General features: G+C 40.5%; 1 protein-coding gene across 9 annotated transcripts in view; it reads right to left on the bottom strand.

The window, feature by feature from the left end:
* Inpp4b (inositol polyphosphate-4-phosphatase type II B) overlaps positions 1 to 18304 on the bottom strand; it is a 726443-nt gene that overhangs the window by 215655 nt on the left and 492484 nt on the right. For 7 of the 9 annotated variants that reach the window (XM_037206141.1, XM_037206136.1, XM_037206137.1 and 4 more), the window contains one exon: positions 16466 to 16545. The exons of 1 other annotated variant lie outside the window; for it this stretch is intronic. In XM_037206141.1, the coding sequence (XP_037062036.1) occupies positions 16466 to 16545 (80 nt within the window). Of the gene's footprint in view, positions 1 to 12171; positions 15208 to 16465; positions 16546 to 18304 lie in introns of those variants that run through there. One more of the 9 variants, XM_037206143.1, reaches the window with a different exon arrangement.

An 18304-nucleotide genomic window follows, 5' to 3' on the forward strand; every position in this document is an offset into this window, starting at 1 on the left:
TATTGTCTGAACTCTGCATTGCTCAACCATTTGGTAAATATTCTGGAAGTCAAATGTAGCTGATTTCACAGATGAAATGGATTAAATAGAGTCATAAAGATTTGGACAGAATTCTGTTATTTTTGTTGAGGAAGTAGGGCGAGTATATTGTTTTTATATGCACCAAATAAGGACATCAGCAAAGATAAATCAACAGCAAAATGAAATTAACTGTCTCCTACCAGTTTTCTATAGAGTACCCAAGAAGGATGTGTCCTCTCTCCTCTACTTCTTCCCTCAAGATGTCATTTCAGATTTCTGACAATAGCAAGATGCCTCTCTTAGTAATTCTAAGCACAATTCTAAGGATTCATGTGAGGAAATAAAGTTGGCTTTAATTTAGACAGAAGTGCAAACAGGACGGGGAGATAGATGACCAGAAGCCATAGAATTAAAATTTATAATTCCAAAAATGTCATTATATTCTTCTGTACATTTTAGGTAACTAGAAGAAACGTGTTCCGAGGAAAAGGATTCACTTGTTTTACCTAACACCGGATTTAGCATTTCTTATCTGTTAATACTAGAGAAGCTCTTAAGTCCTTTGCCCATCAGTGCTGACTACAGTGAGTGAATCCTATGGTCCATGCTCACCTTCAGCTTCTCCTGGTTCATCTTGTGGAAACTGAGTAATCAGAGGTACTGATGATTACCTAAGAATACTAGGGTTAGAAGATTGTCTTGTATTTATTTTAAATGTATTACTGAAAGCCAAAAGAAAAGAGTAGCATTACTCTGATTTTGCAGTGTTCATGGGAAACAGCAGTGGTTTGGCTCAGTTCTCAGCAGCCTGCTCTTCAGCTCTGAGGAAATTTTTCCTTCTGCTATACTAATTGATCTTTCCTCAGAGCAGGCCACGTTTGGGAGGAACTCATCGCTCCTCTTTATTTCCTTCCCTGGGTTTCTTCTCATAGGCTACATTGTCTACACAGCAGCAGGAGCTCCCACTCCTGTCTCCTCTGTGCTGGGTTGTGCTGTTCTTTATGTGTAGAGAATGTTTTCTTATAAGCATCTTTATCTTCTTCCAGGAGAGTACAAGCATTATCTGCAATGTTCTGGTCCATGGTGTGCTTCCAAATTACTGCTACAGTGAATTTTGTTTCCCAAATGTGACTGTGGGATCGTTCATTATCAAGAATGATAGACTAACTTCCTTCTATAACTCCCTTCAGAGCCTGTTAAATACTTTATTTCCAGAATATTCCCAACAAGAAGTGTAAGTGCAAAACATTTTCATGTCTTGTGAGGGGAGTTCAGAGGCGTGATCTGCACAGAATGCCAGGCTCGGTCCCTGTAATGATCAATCCTCACTGTCAGCTTGTCTAGATTTAGAAAGTCAATGGAAATGCACCTTTGGGAGTGTCTATGAAAATGTTTCCAAAAGATTTCAGTCAGTGGAAAAGACCACTCTGCTGGTGAAGGACATCACGCCGTGGTCTGGTGTCAGGAACTGAGTAAAGTGAAGAAAGCAAGCTGCATCCCAGCATGCGCCTGTCTCTTCTCCCTGACTATGGACACAATGTGAACAGCTGTGTTGTATTCTTTGGTCATGTCTTCCCTAGGGTGATGGACTGCTCTCTACTGTAAAGCAAAATAACCCCTCCCTTAAGCTGCTTCTGTTAGGCATTGTATCACAGCACCAAAACAAAAAGCAAGAAAGACCTAATCCACCCTTTCATGCAGCCATGAGCAATCTGTGTGTTGCACAAGCCATCGTCTTGGATAAGGATTCAGCACATTTTTATCCTGGATGACTATGTGTCTTCAAATGCTGACACCTGTTTAACTCTTGCCTTCTTTTAAGCACACTGATGTCTTTAAGTAGACTGTATTCTTCACAACTTCAATAAACTTCCTTCTATGGAACTGAGTATCACATCTGTTGCTTTTAGAAGTGGAGTAATGGCTATGTTTGGGTTTTTACTAGTAATGAGGAAACACATATGATGCAGTCAGGGTACTGCCTGAAGGTGTTTAAAGAACTGTAGCAAAATCTAATAACCTTCATTTTAATCCAGAGAAGTAGCAACTCACAACCCCACCACCAACCTGGGAGTTCCAAACTCATCGATTCCCTCTCTCGGAGTTCTGGAGGCCGGATGTCAGGCTCAGGGCTCTCATTTCAGCTTGCAGGTGTGTCCTCACATAGGGCAGAGGGAACAAGTTTTTAGCACGTCGAATGCGAGTGCAAATCCCAGGAAGACCTCTCCCCATGAATCCACAAAACTCTAACCATCTGCCTAAATCGCCATCTTCAAGTTTAACATGAGAATCGGAAAGGATGAGCCTCTAGCAATCTTCAAACACTCCCATTTCTAAAATTACCAAAAAAATCTTAATTTTGGTGACTAAACATAGTTTTTATATAATGAAAATCTTTGAGTCATATTTTTAGAAATCTGGGAAGTTTTATACTGTGGCTTTGAGTACTTGATCTGGTCCACCTTCTTTCAAATAACCCTCTTCTTGCATTCTGCAAGATCCCGTTGTGTACAAGTTGTCTTCTCTCGACAGAATTGTCCCAGGGGGCTGACTCAGTTGAAAACATTCTGTAGGTATTTGGCTGAATTGTTTGTCCACAAGAACTATTGTTATTAAAGGATGTAGCCACTGCTTTCTCCCCAGAAGAGAGGGAATGCCTGGACTCACTGGGTGGAATCTTATAGTGAAATGAACTCAGATGATTGTTTCCCTAGGATGTGGTGTTTCTAAGCGATATCTGGTCACACCTGGAGCAAAGAAAAGAGCGTGGGAATGAGACAGTAAACGTGACGGTAGCTGTGTACCTGCACCTAGCTGCGATGTGACCGTCTACCAAATAGTCCCACTGCCCTAACTGGGACCACTTCTGCCACCCTCCCTGCCATGGCGGACTGTAGCCTCAGACTGACGTTTCTGCCTGTCAGTGCAGATCTTCTCAACAGAAGTCAAGGATGACAGCAGAGTCCAGGAAGACACAAGGACTGGGATTCTAGAGACAAGTTACCATTTTCTTCCTATATGTATCAAACTCTACCACAATGAGTAGACATAGGAAACACACCACCTAAGAGTAACTATTAAACACACTAGTGTTCGTTGTCCTAGTCAGGAGACACTGATCAATACGGTGTCCCTAAGAACTTAGAGAGCAGGCATTCAGAAACTCCTTGTAGGATACAAAGGAATTTACATAGTCAATCCTGTGATGTTCAATGTTTGCCTGAGCCTTCTGCCTCTGAGGCCCTGTCAGAAGATGCTCATATTCAGGTTCCCTGAAAATGCTCACAAAGATGTAGATTCAGAGAACAATGCTATGAGGAGCCTTGAGACACTATGCTTCTTGGACAGTCATTACTCCGGCTCATAATTTTCAAGGGTCACTATATTGTTAGAGGATATATATATATATCCTCTCTATATATCACTTTTCCTATATGGACTGATAGTCTCACCATGTATAAACAACATGTAAGTAGTGGTGTAAGCTCTGTATTTGATTATACTATAAAGCATAATAAATGTCTACTTGAGTACAAAAATCTCTGTGAAAATTTTAAGTGCATCAACTCTGGAAGAACGGTAGCTGGAGGGAAGGCCTAGGACAGTTGGAGGACAACAAGAAGGCAGTGCTGGATCAGAGGGTTTGGCTTCGCTTCACTCTTGGCTGTAAATTATACTTGTTAGTGCATTAAAATAACATTTTCTCTCTCTTTGTTTTCCATTTTTACTTGCATCTGAAATGAAATAGCATGAGCACTCCACACATCGTTATTTTCTGGTACTTCTGCAGAAGGGAGGTGGCCCTAGCAATGCTAGGATTTTAACTCTTTAAATATGACTTGGGTTTGTTGTCAGTCTCAAACGTTAACTTTTCTCCAGTAGGAAATTACTATTTTTTTAAAATTTTCATTGTGTGTTTTATATAAGACATAGAGTTTGTTTATCTCTATAATAGTCTCTCCTGCTATTTTTAATGAATCAATGTGTTACAGACTATTTTTTGTTGTTGTTGTTGTTTGGTTGGTTGGTTGGGTTTCTTTTTCTTGTTGTTGTTGTTGTTGTTGTTCTGAGACATGGTTTCTCTGATCAGCCCTGGATGTCCTGGAACTCACTCTATAGACCAGGCTTGTCTCTAACTCACAGAGATCCACTTGCCTTTGCCTCCCGAGTGCTGGGATTAAAGGTGTACACCATCATCACCAAGTTAATTACAGATCTTTTTTGAAAGCACTGAACAATGCTTTCTAGAATATCCTTTTATCACTGAATGTTAAGGCTTTGGTGATGGTTTTTCTCCACTTAATCAGAAACATATGTCCTTGACTATAATTTTAAAGACCTTCCTGGTCTACAGGGAGTGTTATGATTATTTTCATCATTAGTTCATTATTGCGGACTTCAGTCATTTAAGTGGATGAGATTCAGAACTGAGCTCAGAACTGTCTTCTTAACCCCACTTCCTGTCAGTCTCCAACAGCAGCACCAACAGCAGCTCCACAACCAAACCAAATCAACAAAACAAAAACAACAAAACCTTGCATTCATTTTGTTCTGTCTTTTCTCTCACATCTCACATCCACCCTATTGCCAAATCAAATCCATCCTATCGCCAAACCAAGTTTGTCCTTTTATGGACAATGAATCCAGAATGAGATTCTGTCTCACCAACCCTGAACTACCTGCTTATTGCCAACTCCCAACACTGCTCACATGACCTGATATGGTGGCTTCCCAGTTCTCATTTTCCCTGCTCCCACTCTTGCCCTCCTGAAGTCTGTCTAATCACATCTTGGAGGTGAATCTTGCATTTGTCAGTTCTGACCCCTCTTATAGCTCAGCTTTACTCTGAGTACAAGATGATATGGGCACCATGGCCTTCACCCATCCACCAACTGGATGTTAGTACTTCCTTAGTCTCTTCCTTGGTTCTGTGGCTTGCTCAACTCACTCAAACATTTGCTCCATAGGACTCTGCTACTCCTGGTACACAACAGACAAACTCCTTCCGGAGCTTCATCTGACCTCTGGTTTTCTGGGAAGAGCACTATCACCATCATCAGTGCCAGACTTAGATCTGTGAAGTGGTTTTTTTAACTGCTGACTTTTCTCAGATAGTCTTTCCAACAAAATCTGCACTGCAGTCTCAGGACTCAAGTGACAATATGTGAGGACAGTATAGGACAAAAGCAAGAAGGCATTAGTCAGCCTAGGGTCGTTTAAATCCCATTTGACAAAAACAAAACAAAACAAAAAACCAAAACAAGTGTGGTCTTGGTGTCATGGATACTTGATGTTTGTGACAGCAATAGTGAATAGCGGCCAGTGTTCATTACAGACTATGGAAGAGGCACTACTTCAACTGCATTGCATGTGTTACTAAAAATTACAAAACACATGCTGTTCTTAGCTTTGTTTCCAGGTGATATTTGTGAGACTTCCAGATAACCTGAACTAGCGCCTCTGTTTCTCTCTTCTGAAAACTTATGTAAAGTCACCAACTGGCAGCCCTTCAGTTTGCCACAGACCCTCATGACTCACAAGGATGTGGTGACAGAGTGCAGAGGACTCAAAAATTAAAGGGAAAACTCTCTCAGAGTGGCTGTTCATGCATTAGTATAAAACATTGCTTCGTTCTCTGGTTCCGGGTCTCTAACAGTTTCATGAGTGACCCAGATCCTGTTTAAAACCAATTACACTTAATGTAGCTTAGAGAGTTCTCAGCTTCCTTTCCAACTCACCTCACTGCAGGAGGGCACAGGACAGAAAGGGTGCAAGACTCCCTTTGAAGACAGATCCACAAGGTGTAAAAATGGGAAAACTTTATAGGGATGGCACGTATCCCCATTTTTAGTCACCCTCATGAGGAAATTCAAATAAAACTCTTTTGTATCATTTTATTTTCATGACCGGGCATTTTCAAATTCAAAGAATTCAAAGACATGACAAGGACAATCTTTTAGGAAATACTATTTTAGGAATTCCATAATAAATATTATAAAAGCAGTTATATGCATTTCTAACATTTTCCTCTTCCCACAGCCTTCATGCAGCTTACAATTTCTCTTGGTCTATTCTTCAAGTGATCACTTGAGTAGAATTCGCTTCATGATGTAGTGAAGGTGTTGGGGACCAAGAGATGACATGAAGAAGAGGAGGCAGAAAATCCTTGTGATCAAGTGATAGCATCATTTACTTTCAACCTGGCACTGGAGTTTATAATTTACCTCTTCTTATTGGTGTTATTCTCACCACTCGACAGGTTGGGAAATTTAAGCAAAGTAATTAGTTCCTGATGACAGTGACTTCTCTCATTATAGTCTCAGCTGATCCTTTCATGTTCTTAAAGGCCAATGCACTTATGCCCTGCAGAAATCCATCTGTGCTGGAACTAGTGGCAAATCTCAACAGCCAAGATATTTAGTGTCAGTGGGCAATTTGCCCAATAAGCAAACACAAGGCCCCTTGGAGACCATTTCTCCTATTTACCGTGTAAGCCACTGAGAAATCTTCAATTTGAGTTTAGATAAGAAAACAGTATTTTTCATGCAAATCTAATAAGTTCCAAGTACTCCAATCAGGGAATCCAGTGACTCACTGGTCTAAAAACAAATGTCTCCCACTGTAACACAGCATTGAGGAAAACCACCCTGATACATTGGTTTTAATTGTGTTTATTTACACATGTATTTATTTTGTTGTGCTGAGGATGGAACACAGGGCCTGTGTACACTAACAAGCACCTTGTGCCTGAGTGGGGGAGCAATGCAATGACGCAGAAAGGACAATTTGCTGGAGCTGCGTCTTTCTTTCCAGCGTTTGGGGCCATGCAATGAAACTTAGGTTGTCGGGTTTAGCGGCAAGCGCCTTCAGTCACTGAGCCAGCTCACTAGCCTCTGAGCTATGATTCTCCTGTGAGATAGTCATACTGCATTCCACAGCAGCAGGACTCGCTGAATTCCACTAAGTGAGTCAGCACAGGGGTCCTGAACCCCAGAGCTTGCCAAAGGAAACACTCTACAAGGAAAGAAAGTTTTCCCTCTGCTCCAAGGCAGCACTTTCGATTGCTCTCACATGTGGCTATTAAATAGGACTGATCATTTATCAACAGAAAATCCAAAGATAGCCTCACAGCTAGGAGCTAATGACCTTCTTTGGCCATTCAGACTCTATTAGCTGGACTAGGAATGATGGACTCATTGGAAAGACAAGAAGAAAGTCATTGGTCAAAGGAAACTGAGGAGTCAGTGGGAAACAATGGACATGTCGGTGACTTGACCTTCCTGAGAACATGCCTGGATTGTTTCAGGTTTTCTAGGGGGATAAGAGAATGTGGGGGTGAGGGATATGAAATGATCACCAGACTAGTGAAGCAGTTAGGCTGCATGCCAACATACACAGACATGGCCATGCTCTCATCTAAACTGAGCTCAGAGACCATGAGACAAAGGGCTAGCTATCACAGGAATGTAAGAACTCTGATCCCACACTAGGACAGTGATGGACGGAGCGAATGTGAGATTGAAACGCTACCTGGCTAAGGTGGAGAAGCTGCAGTGCCTGCCTGAAGTTCCTGTATTCCTGTGTGCCTGGTTCTGCTCACTGTGGATAGGAGGCCTTAGGTGGGGCAGGAGGAGCAATATGTGAAGTTCTAAGAAGAAAAACACATAATCAGATAAGAATTTCAGGAAGAGAGAGTTGCAAACGATGCAGAGATTCCTACATCAGGCTGCATTTAAAATAACTGCAAATGTTTCATTTTATCAAGAAAGGGACAGAGCTAACAGGAGGAGCTCTCAAAAGGAGAGTAAAGTTCACTTTGTCATGGTTAAAACAAGCAGTCATCGTGAAATTTGCATGTTCTGTGTATCCAAGCTTAGAAGAATTTGCCATGACCTCAACCCTTGATAAACAATTAAAGGAAAGTAATGAATGCTGAGAGCAAGAGAAATAGTCTTCCCAGGGAAGAGCACCTCAGTTGGTTATCTAATATCAAGTGGTCCTACCTGACAACAGGCATGCAAAGAACATTATTCAGACCAAGCAGGTTTACTTATGTATTAGGAATGCTCATACACATATATTAACAATACTTAAAAAAAAAAGGAGGTGATAAATTTGAAAGAAAGCAAGGAATAAAGAACATGGAAGAGTTTGGAGGATGAAAAGGAAGGGGTTAAAGATGTAATTATATTACAATATAAAAAAATCAAAACACCATAGAAGAAAGAGATAGTGGACAATTTGAAAGTCTTTCCTTGAACATTTTGTATGACTTGCAGAAGTTGAGATCTACACAGTCCAGTGGTGTAGCTATAAGTGTTCTGGGACTCTAAAAGCCTCCACGGGGAAATGGGGAAAGAACAGTTTGATATGTGAGTTGAAAGTGAATATCCATTTGATAAAGTCCCACACACCAACCTACTCAAGTGCGTGCTAAAGAATATGCTATGGTAGAAGCTCATATGTAAAGGTAGACAGTGCATCTTCTATTTTCTTATAAAATTCTGGTTTTTCTTTACTACTGCTATGAAGGAGGATTTTCTAAACTACATAAGTATATTGAGCCATGGATTTAACTAGCTGTTAATAAATGGTCTGTGAAGAAACTGGCTCATAGTCAACCCAAATAAAGTTGTCGTCATGACATGTGTCCTATGAGTCTCCCAAAGTTCCTTGGAGGGCTAGTGAAGACCGAGAAGTCATTTCAAAACAAAGCTTGCCTTTCTTTTCTTTACAATGTAGGAGCTTCAAATATATTTCACCATCAAATTCCTTTCCTTGAATATATACCAATAACAACTGTGATAACTAGTAATACAAAAATCACCGTTTGCATAGAGATGATATAAATGCAACAGAGAGCAGAAACATGGTGATAATGATGAATATGACTCTGGTAAGTAGGAGAATATCTAATACAAAATGTTCAAGTTGAATGTAATTCTTTTCAGGCTAATCATTCCTGAAAATTATCTTCACAGGTAAATTAGGTCTCAGATTTCTCAAGCAGGTATGTCTTTGTGTACAGAGAGTAACTTCATGCAATTCACATTTTAAAAGAGGAAAGACGACTTCAGGCCTTTCTGTAAAAATTGAGTAGCTATTGAATGTACTCTAGGCATGTGCTATCCCATCAGTGTCTGAGAACTCTAAACCAATTTACAACATGACGGATTCCACATCTTTTGAACAATACAAAGGAAGGAAGTGCTAATTGGCTTCCATGGCCTTATCTCTAGTCATGAAAATGACTTAGGGCTATAAATAAAGGTGCAGAATAAATACTTGCACAGACATCTAAGATGTAATGAAAGCCTAGCTGAATGCAAGGGAAAATACCATGTTGATATAATATGATGGTATTATTGTCAGTTAAGCAGTGGGTGGCTGAGGAGAACCTGTGTCATCTACTGTTTCAGCCAGACTGCATACAGAATGCCTAATCTAGTCCTATAAAGAAAACAGAAAACTCCCTAGAGATACCAACAAAGAAAAATATCAAAAGTAATTATTAGCATTCTCTGTGCTGGGCATCATTATAAACACTTCATGTTAGTGATTCACACAATGAGGGAGGCAGTACTGGAATCCACATCTCACAGACAGGAAACTGAGCTTAGGACTGGTGATGAAGCCCATTTGGTAGCTGGCCTAGCATTCTCAAAGCTCTGGGTAGACTTCTCAGTAGCTAGGAATGATGGTGTGTGACTATAGTCCTAGAACTTGGCAGATAGAGGAAGACCAACCAGAAGTTCAAGGTCATCCAGTCTCAGAGCATTCAACCATTTGGCAAGGCCATAGAAGAGCCAGGATTTAGGCTCAGGAATATTTTTAAATTAAATATTCTTTCTTTATTGTAGTGAACTGATACTTGTATGATTTGCATTTTCCACTAATTTTTAACGAACGGATGGAATTTCAAGAGATACTCCAGGATGGCTCATGTTAGAGACCTTTGGCGATGTCTCCCCTAGGGTCCTTAGCACAGGCGCCTACAAGAACTTAGTTTTCTAAGCAGACTCCCTGCTCTTCTCTTTGATGTCTCCCTTCATTCTTAGGGTGCAAGCAAGAGAAAGAGTCCCTTGAATTTATTCTGTACATAGAATTCGGTATATTCTGTTAAAAATAGTATCAATATGGGAGTGGTTAGGAGGCAATCAAAGGGGAAGTGATGTAAGTGTACTGAAACTTCAATAAAGTGAAACCTATTTTTAAGCATATAGAAATCAATAATGAAAATTCCAGATACAAATTATAGCCACGTGACATTTACAAAGTTCTGTCTTGATTTTAATCCTATACCCCTAACATTGTTAGTAAAAAGTTGTATTTACTTCCCCCAGGAGGCTTCATCCAAACAAACTGCTGTGTGTGTCCTCTGATGGGATCCAAAGGGATAAAAGCCAGAATTTAGGCTTCAGATAAGAATCCAAGTCTTGGTCATTGAAATTTTACATTTATATAAAGAGTAAGTCCATACCACTGCCATTGGCAGATTAGAGAACTGTGGAGGTTATAGTTCCAAGCAACTAAATAAGCAAACTAAACAAAATATTAAGGGATATGTGAAGAAATTAACTTTAAAGCAGTGGCAATGGAAAAGATATTATAATGCTTTTCTCTATCACAAGGCAGGGCTTGGGACCTTACTGCATTTATTAATTTACCCAGAACCACCCACCTCAGAAAAGAAATCTTTACAACTTTCATTAGCAGACATTAGAGAGGGAGAGCAAGCATCCTGACCCCAGTGACTTGAGTGGTCACAGGACAAGGACTTGAGCTCGAGGCCTCCTGCTACCTCAGCGCTCCCTGATAAGAATACTTAGGGTTGGGTAGAAAAGATGCTTTCAAAAGCATCAGAGAGCAGGGAAACTTCTACTCAACTCCGGAAAGAAGATTTGAAATTTGGGAGAAAGTACAAATACTTCTCTAATACCAGGCCTGTCTGTAAATGGAAAGAGCATCAAGTGTGAGTACCTCGTCACTAGTGGGGTCCACAAAGAGCATCAAATGCCAGTTTGAAAGTCCCTTCCATCCTCAAAATAACCAAGTGCTAACACGCTAAGAAAGATAATGCACATGCTCTGGGGAGTCCTTGGTGGACAATATCCAGTCTTCCTCCTGCAGCAGCTGTGGAAATTTAGGAAATCAAGCTGCTGCTCGAATATTTGCTCATCCATAAAACAAGAAAAATATCATTATCTATCCCCTTAGAAAACACAAAAGATGAAAACGCTTCCTCTGTGGAGATCTATGTAAGTGTCAGAGCTGCAGCAAAAACCTCCTGTAAAGTTCCCGCAAACAGGTCAAAGGTCAGCAAGGGAGGGGTGGGGAGGCTCCTGGGAGTGCAGCATGGAGTCAGTGCTTTGGGATAGAGCTCTTCCAAGCAGAGCCTCTGGTTCATCCTGCTGTGGGGCTGCTGTGACTCATACACACTCCTGCACACTCACTTCCTGTGATAAGGATGCAGCATCTTGATGTATTGCTTTTGGGCACTAGTACCGTGATTTCTACTTTTGTTGCCAAAATAACAACGAAGTCCATGCCGTCCCTGTCATCTATATCTCCACAGATGTGTTCCACAATATTCAATACTATTCTCCTTTAAAATTAAGCAGAGATGTGCTACTCTCTACAAAAGTGGGTGTTTCGGGTGACAGTTCATTTGTATTAATATTTTTTAACACATAAAACATTATATATATATATATATATATATATATATATATATATAACACTTTAGTTTTGTGGGACCAGCAGGTAGTTCTGTCATAATCATAATTGATGCTCCAGTAAGAAAGCTGACTTAAAGGCTAATAAAACAGAGAGTCTAGGGAGATGGCTCAGTGAATAAAGCTCTTATTATACAAGTGTGGGGACGGGAGTTCAGATCCCCAGAACCCACATGAAAGTCACTCAGGCATAGCAGGATGTGTTAGGATGAGCTGAAAGAGTCTGTGATAAGGTAGGTAAAGGATGAGGGGTACTGAGGTCTACATTGAAATAAATGTAAATCTTAACCCCGGATTTAGCTTCTCAAGGAACTGCAATCTATTCCTCGATACTGTCCTGCAATTTACTTCTCTTGCTCCTGGACAGATACTGGGTAAGAAACAAGATAGGGAGGAAAGGTTTATGTCGGCTTACAGTTGAGGGGCTCTGTCCATCACAGCAGAGAAGGCCGGCAGCAGGATACCGAGACTGTTGTTTACCAAGCATTCCCTTAGGAAGCAGAGAGTGGACAGGCAAGGAGTCTGGCTATGAAGATTCAAGATCCTCCCCTAGTGGCCCCTGTCCTCCAACAGGGCTCCACCTCCGAATGTTTACACAGCGATCCAGAACAGCTCCACCGACTGGGAAGCACATGTTCAAACACACAAGCCTAGGGGGTGCATTTCACATTCCAACAGTAACGCACAGATAATCTTATGCTTAGACAATCATATTCACTGACTTACATGGAACCTACCTAGAAATAAATTCTTGGTACTAGTCTTACATAAAGCAATTAAAAGATATATACAACGAACCCATCATCAAAATAAATTTCCAACTGAAATTCATTCACTGAAGCTATGCTTTGCTTCAGTCATACAAAATTGAACTTTATGATGGAACATCAAGAAATTAAGACTTCCCAAACTGTCCAAATGGTGGAGTAGCTGCCAGAGAAATAAGTAAGGATTTTAGTAAGGCTGTGAGCTTCCTACAAGGTGATAAACTAGAAACTGAACAAATTAAAGAATTAACATAGTTCTACTGCTCTGTGGATAGCCAGCAGCCATAGGATCTCAGCCGAGCTAATGCCAAACAGAAAAGGTGTCACAGGAATTCAACAAGCTGGTGCATAAAAAGGATCGATCACAGTGCTTGCATGGAGTATTGCTTAATGGATTATTCACTAAACACGCTCTCAGTGTCAACTGCGAAATAGTTACCACTGTTATGTTCTGAAAACCTGTCACTGTCCTTAGCACGTACAAAACCTTAGCATTTGCTAACTGAATATGTGCTGAATGGAAGTTCACTGTGAGGAAAACGAACAACAAAGCCCAGGGAAGTTGGAAACACTCCTCTCTCTCTCTCCCTCTGAGGATTTTCTAGTAGAAAAGTTTAACCATTTTTATTGCTTCACGTGGCTGTTGGTTTGCCCAAGTGTGGTACAAACAATGGGATTGTTCTCTTGATTGTTAGCCCACTCAGTGACAGATCCTTGAATTTTCCACTCTGACACTAAATAATACGAAATACTACAGCTCTCCTAAGTTCTACTTGGATGGCCTCAGAGGTTTGAGACAGGCTAGAAAAGCACATGAATGCCAGGTACTTGGGTGGCAAACCGTGCCCAGTTGCTTCAGGTGGCCACATTTCTGAAGCTGGTTGGAACAATTTTCATTGTTTCCCTCAATAGTTTGAACTTGGTTCCCACTCTGGCACCATGGAGAACATATCCGAGTCCCCCACAGCATACTGATACTCATTTACTTGCTCCCTATTATAAAACTGGGTGCTGTGAGGAAATTGGAAAATACAAACCAGTGAAGAAATGGCCCTGTATCCAAGTCTTGGCTATCACTCAGCCACCAAGCATACATGGCAGGTGACATTTCATACCGGATACGAGCTGTCTCTTGCTAAGTTGTTGAAATGAACACCTCTCCAATCAGAAGAGTGTAAGCTTAGATCAATTCTTTCTTATTTAAGAACATGATAATCTTGGAAAACATGCTAAATTCTTTCCACTGCTGTTTGATTTATGGGATGGGTTAAATAGCATTGTTGGTTAGTTTGATAAAGATCAAATGAGCTACCTCCAATAGACTCTCAGAACAGAGCACACGATGTGCTGTTGGTGGTGTGTTTTCTTCTAACTTCAGTTACTAATGTAAGAATCCTCAATATCTGCCACAATTAAAATCATAATCAGTCCTCTGATAGTGCGGAAGTCAGGACAGTACAGCAGCGAACTGCACAACCCCACAGAAACAGAATTAACATACGACAGAAGTGGGGAATGGGCACACATATAAACTGACAAAACCAAGTCAATTAACAAAAAATCATAGAAGTCACTATTAAATAAGGACACCAAGTCCATTTGGGAACTGGTGACATGTGGGTAGGAACCAGGCTATATATTGGAGGCCTTTCTCCAAATATATGTAAAGAAATGTTATCCTACAATCTTAAAGGATACACACGTGAAATTTGAGTCTAAATCTACAAATTATATGTATGTTTCTTTCTCCTTTAAGTTTTCTGTAAGAAAAAAAAATATCCAATGTACTTGATGTCCAGTTCCAAGTGTGTGAGAGGAGCCACACTGAACACAGGCTCCTCTTCTAGGGGACTAGATGGAGGATTGGAATTTGAGTTTCCTGTTAGCTCCGGAAGGGCCAGAACCCACAGTCTGAACCTTCAGGTTTGGGGAATATGAAACAAATGGGCCATAAAAACACCAGTGCCTGGAGGGACGTCTACCAACATGTCCTCATTTCTATGGATGTGTTCATTTTACGGTTTCAAAACAACAGCGGGAGCATAGAAAGGACAACGGACATGGATAACCACATGAAAATAAAAAGCAAAGGAAAACAAAAATGTTCCTTAACCCTGACTTACTGTATTCCAATGCAGAACCCCACAGACAGTCCATCAGAAGAAGATAAATTACATCAAAAACCAAACCAAACCAATTACAGGTCATGTGCTGGAAATGCACAAGCTAAGGTAAGCTTATAATCTGCCTGGATCATGGGAAAGAATGCCATGCAGTTAATATTTTTCATACAGTCAAAATCAAATGACTATGAATTAGAGACATTTAGATCAAAATAGGAAACTTATTTCTATTTTATGTAATTCTAGAGATTTTTACACTGCTTTTTTTTTTTCTCCTCAGTATTTTAAACTGGACCCTCCTTATACACTTTCTAAGGCAGTCTGTGTGTTCACTAATTTTTATCTCACTGAAGAGTTCTTAATTCTATCATTTAAGAAAGAAAGCAGGAGGATCCAGGCAAGTCTGAGGGCCACCTGGTCTACAAAGCCAGTCCCTTGGGCCAGCCTAGGCTACACAGTTAAAGCCTGTCTTCACAATACAAACCTGGTTTCTGTTTCAGCCCCAAGTGCCGCATCAGTGTACAGCACGTTGCAGGTGCAAATGAAAGAGAGTCATAAGATGAGGAATAAATGTTCCTTAATTGCACTAGAAAGCACGTGGGCAAGCCAGGCACAGTGCTGCCAGTCTGCACTCCCTGTTGGAAAGGCTGAAGCAGGCAAACTGAGAGTTTAAGGCCAGAGCAGGCAAGATCCTATCTTTAAAAAGAGAAATGAATAAATAATCAGGCATGCAGCCTGATAATTTTAAGTGAGTTCAATGTTTGATATCTTCAGCCGATCCAGGGTCTTGGGGGTAGCCTCAGTTTTAAGCACCATGCTTGCTGATATATTCCAGAGTGATAGCTAGTCTTTGTAGCTGGCCCATCCATAACCCAAACCAAAAACCACAGCAAAATTTATTGAGGAAAACATTACAACCCTAGAAAGAGTTTTATGTCTTCCCAGATAAAATATACTACCATACCATGTTTACAGAATCTCTCCGACAGAAGCTAGAAAGTTTAGGATTGCCTTTCAGAACTCGCATTCTGCTACCTATAGAGTATTTATTAGTATAATTGTATAATATAACATAATAGTTTGGAATAAAAATGCAGACACATGAAGATCAGGGAAATTAAGTAAGAAAAACACATGAATACAGATTCCACCAAGAGACACAGAATACTTAAGGAAATACTAATTGCTTAAATTTAATAAAATAAATTGTGGCTCCAAGTGGCTCTTTGGAAAGAGAAAGTACAACAAATTTAGGAAATTAATTTTGGACATTAGACCCTGAAAATAACCTCATCAGAATAAGAGCTTTGTGAGATTAATGAACAACTAACTATATATACAATTTTGTATCCATTCATGTTGCATAATTGCCGAGTGGTGTTCTTTACATAGATTATGTCATAAAATTTGTTACACACTAGAAATAATAAACTATTTTCAAATTTATTGCCAGTTTTAAAAAAATACTCATTCTGTATCCTTCCTAGTAGGAATATGAGACTTTGTAAGGTTGTTCATCTGATATCAAAATAAATTAGGCTCAGAATTAGCTAGGACCCATTGATACAGGGGCGTTTTTATTAGAGAAAGTTCTCTCACAGCATGATCAAGGCTTGTGCTTGTTTTATTCCAAAGACTGTTAACACCTTACTGCTGGCACCACTGCCTTCCTAACACGGACTAAGAGTTCCACCTCTGGAAGTGATCCTGGTGAGCTGCTGTTCCGCACTCTGTCTGGGAGCAGTTGCCTGTGAGAACCAGGCTCCTTCAGTGTGGCAACCAGCCACACCCTGGCTGCTAACTCTGCAAACAGACTCACCTCAGGCTCAGCGACAGCAGTTGCTCCTTGGACCTCAGCAGCTCCCCAACTTTAAAACTGGCCCAGCCCAGGAAGCTCCTCTGAAAACGAGGGAGAAAGTTTTCATCAACTCCTGCGATTCTCTCTCTGTTTTTGTTCTCACACCAGAACAAAATACTGAATCAATTAGCCCCCAAATATTTTACTGACAGAAATACCATGCTGAAATATCAACTTAGTTAAAGACAGACATTGACGGCATGGGAAACAACAAGAAGTAAACGCCAGCAGTGAGGACTTCCCACTAACTATAGTTTCCTCCCCGCAAGAAAACCAGGGTCAAAGAAGATGCTAAACTTTCAATAGTCACCAAGATATCCACTTACTAGAACGCCTCAAATCACTGGCAACAGCAACTCTGTTGAAAATAATGAGAAAATCTGCCTTCGGGAGCTATTTTTACATGGGGCTCTGCGTGAGTTATAAATAGAAAGACAATATTTCTCCCCAACACAGAAGCATTTCGAAGCATTTACTTCCTTTGTTGGTTTTTACTAGCCTGGGACAATTTCATCCCAAACACACAAATAAATCGTACTTCTGTTTTATTTTCTCAAATTAGTTTTTAAACATCTCACAACTGGGCGTCATGTTTACCAGTAAACATTAGCTGTCTACTCTTTTCAACTCAATGTAAAGAATAAAACTGTAAATTGTTCTTTACTGGTCTTAGGATTACAGTCTATTGACTGTTCTGGTTGCTTCTGGTTTGAATGGGACAACATTATGGCATAAACACCATAGAGAGAATTTCTTCTAGCCTTCCTTGAGGGTGATGGCCGAACATAGAAGTGTCAAGCCCATGTAGTCACCTACGCCACTGCTGATGGGCAGCATGTGATGCCCACAAGAGGCCAACAACACTTCTTCCAAACTTCCTCTAGCACAGCTCTGCTGCCAGACTATGCTTGATGAGAAGCTGTGATAAAGAGCCTGAGACAATGGAATGTTTTCAGAAAACATTGAAAATCACTCCATATATCAAAAAGGGCAGTATGTGTGTATATATACATATATATGTATACATATATTGAGTTATTGCTGAAAGAAAAAATTCTGGTCAGAATCTTGTATTAATGTGTACGTATATTACCTGTGTATGTTTTTGTGCTTTGGGGTGAGCAAGGAAGCCAAGATGAGGAATCAGATTCACTGGAATTAGAGCTACAAACAATTGTGACCTGCCACATGGGTGTTGGGAACCAAAAGCAGGTCCTTTGCAAGAGAAGAAAGTGTTAACTGCTGAGTTATCTCTCCAGCTCCAGGTTGTAGCCCCCGAAAAAACTTTTTTTTTCTTTTCTTTTTTTGTCTGTAGCAGCAAAAGCTATATCCACCATGCACCATGCTGCAAGGCTTGGAGACGCCACTGTATACAGTGGCAGGAATCAACCATCTTGCACTCAAACCCATACGCTGTGAACCCTCATACTGTAGCTCAAGTCCACACACCAAGGCATCTGTGTTCCTTGGCATCTCTATATCTCGACCGGTATGAGATGAAGTAGAAAGCTGGTTTTGGATCTGTTACTGTGTGTTTAGAATCCCTTTTTAAACTCTTTTAGGCCTTAAGGAGATTCAAGAGTCCCATGTGGGCATGGTGGGACCTGGAGAAAACTTCCAACTACACCAGGTCAAAATTTTTGAAGCTCTTTTCAAAACTCTACCTTAGAAGAACAGGCTCAAAAGGGTTTAACGGCAGACATCTGAAAACACAACATGGTTTTGAAATTGTACACAACCACCATTAATAGTAGCCTCAATTAGAAAACTTGAAGCTCAAAATGCTATGGTATGCACCCA

Source organism: Peromyscus leucopus, chromosome 5 (genome assembly GCF_004664715.2).
Source record: "Peromyscus leucopus breed LL Stock chromosome 5, UCI_PerLeu_2.1, whole genome shotgun sequence".
NCBI classification, from domain to species: Eukaryota; Metazoa; Chordata; class Mammalia; order Rodentia; family Cricetidae; genus Peromyscus; species Peromyscus leucopus.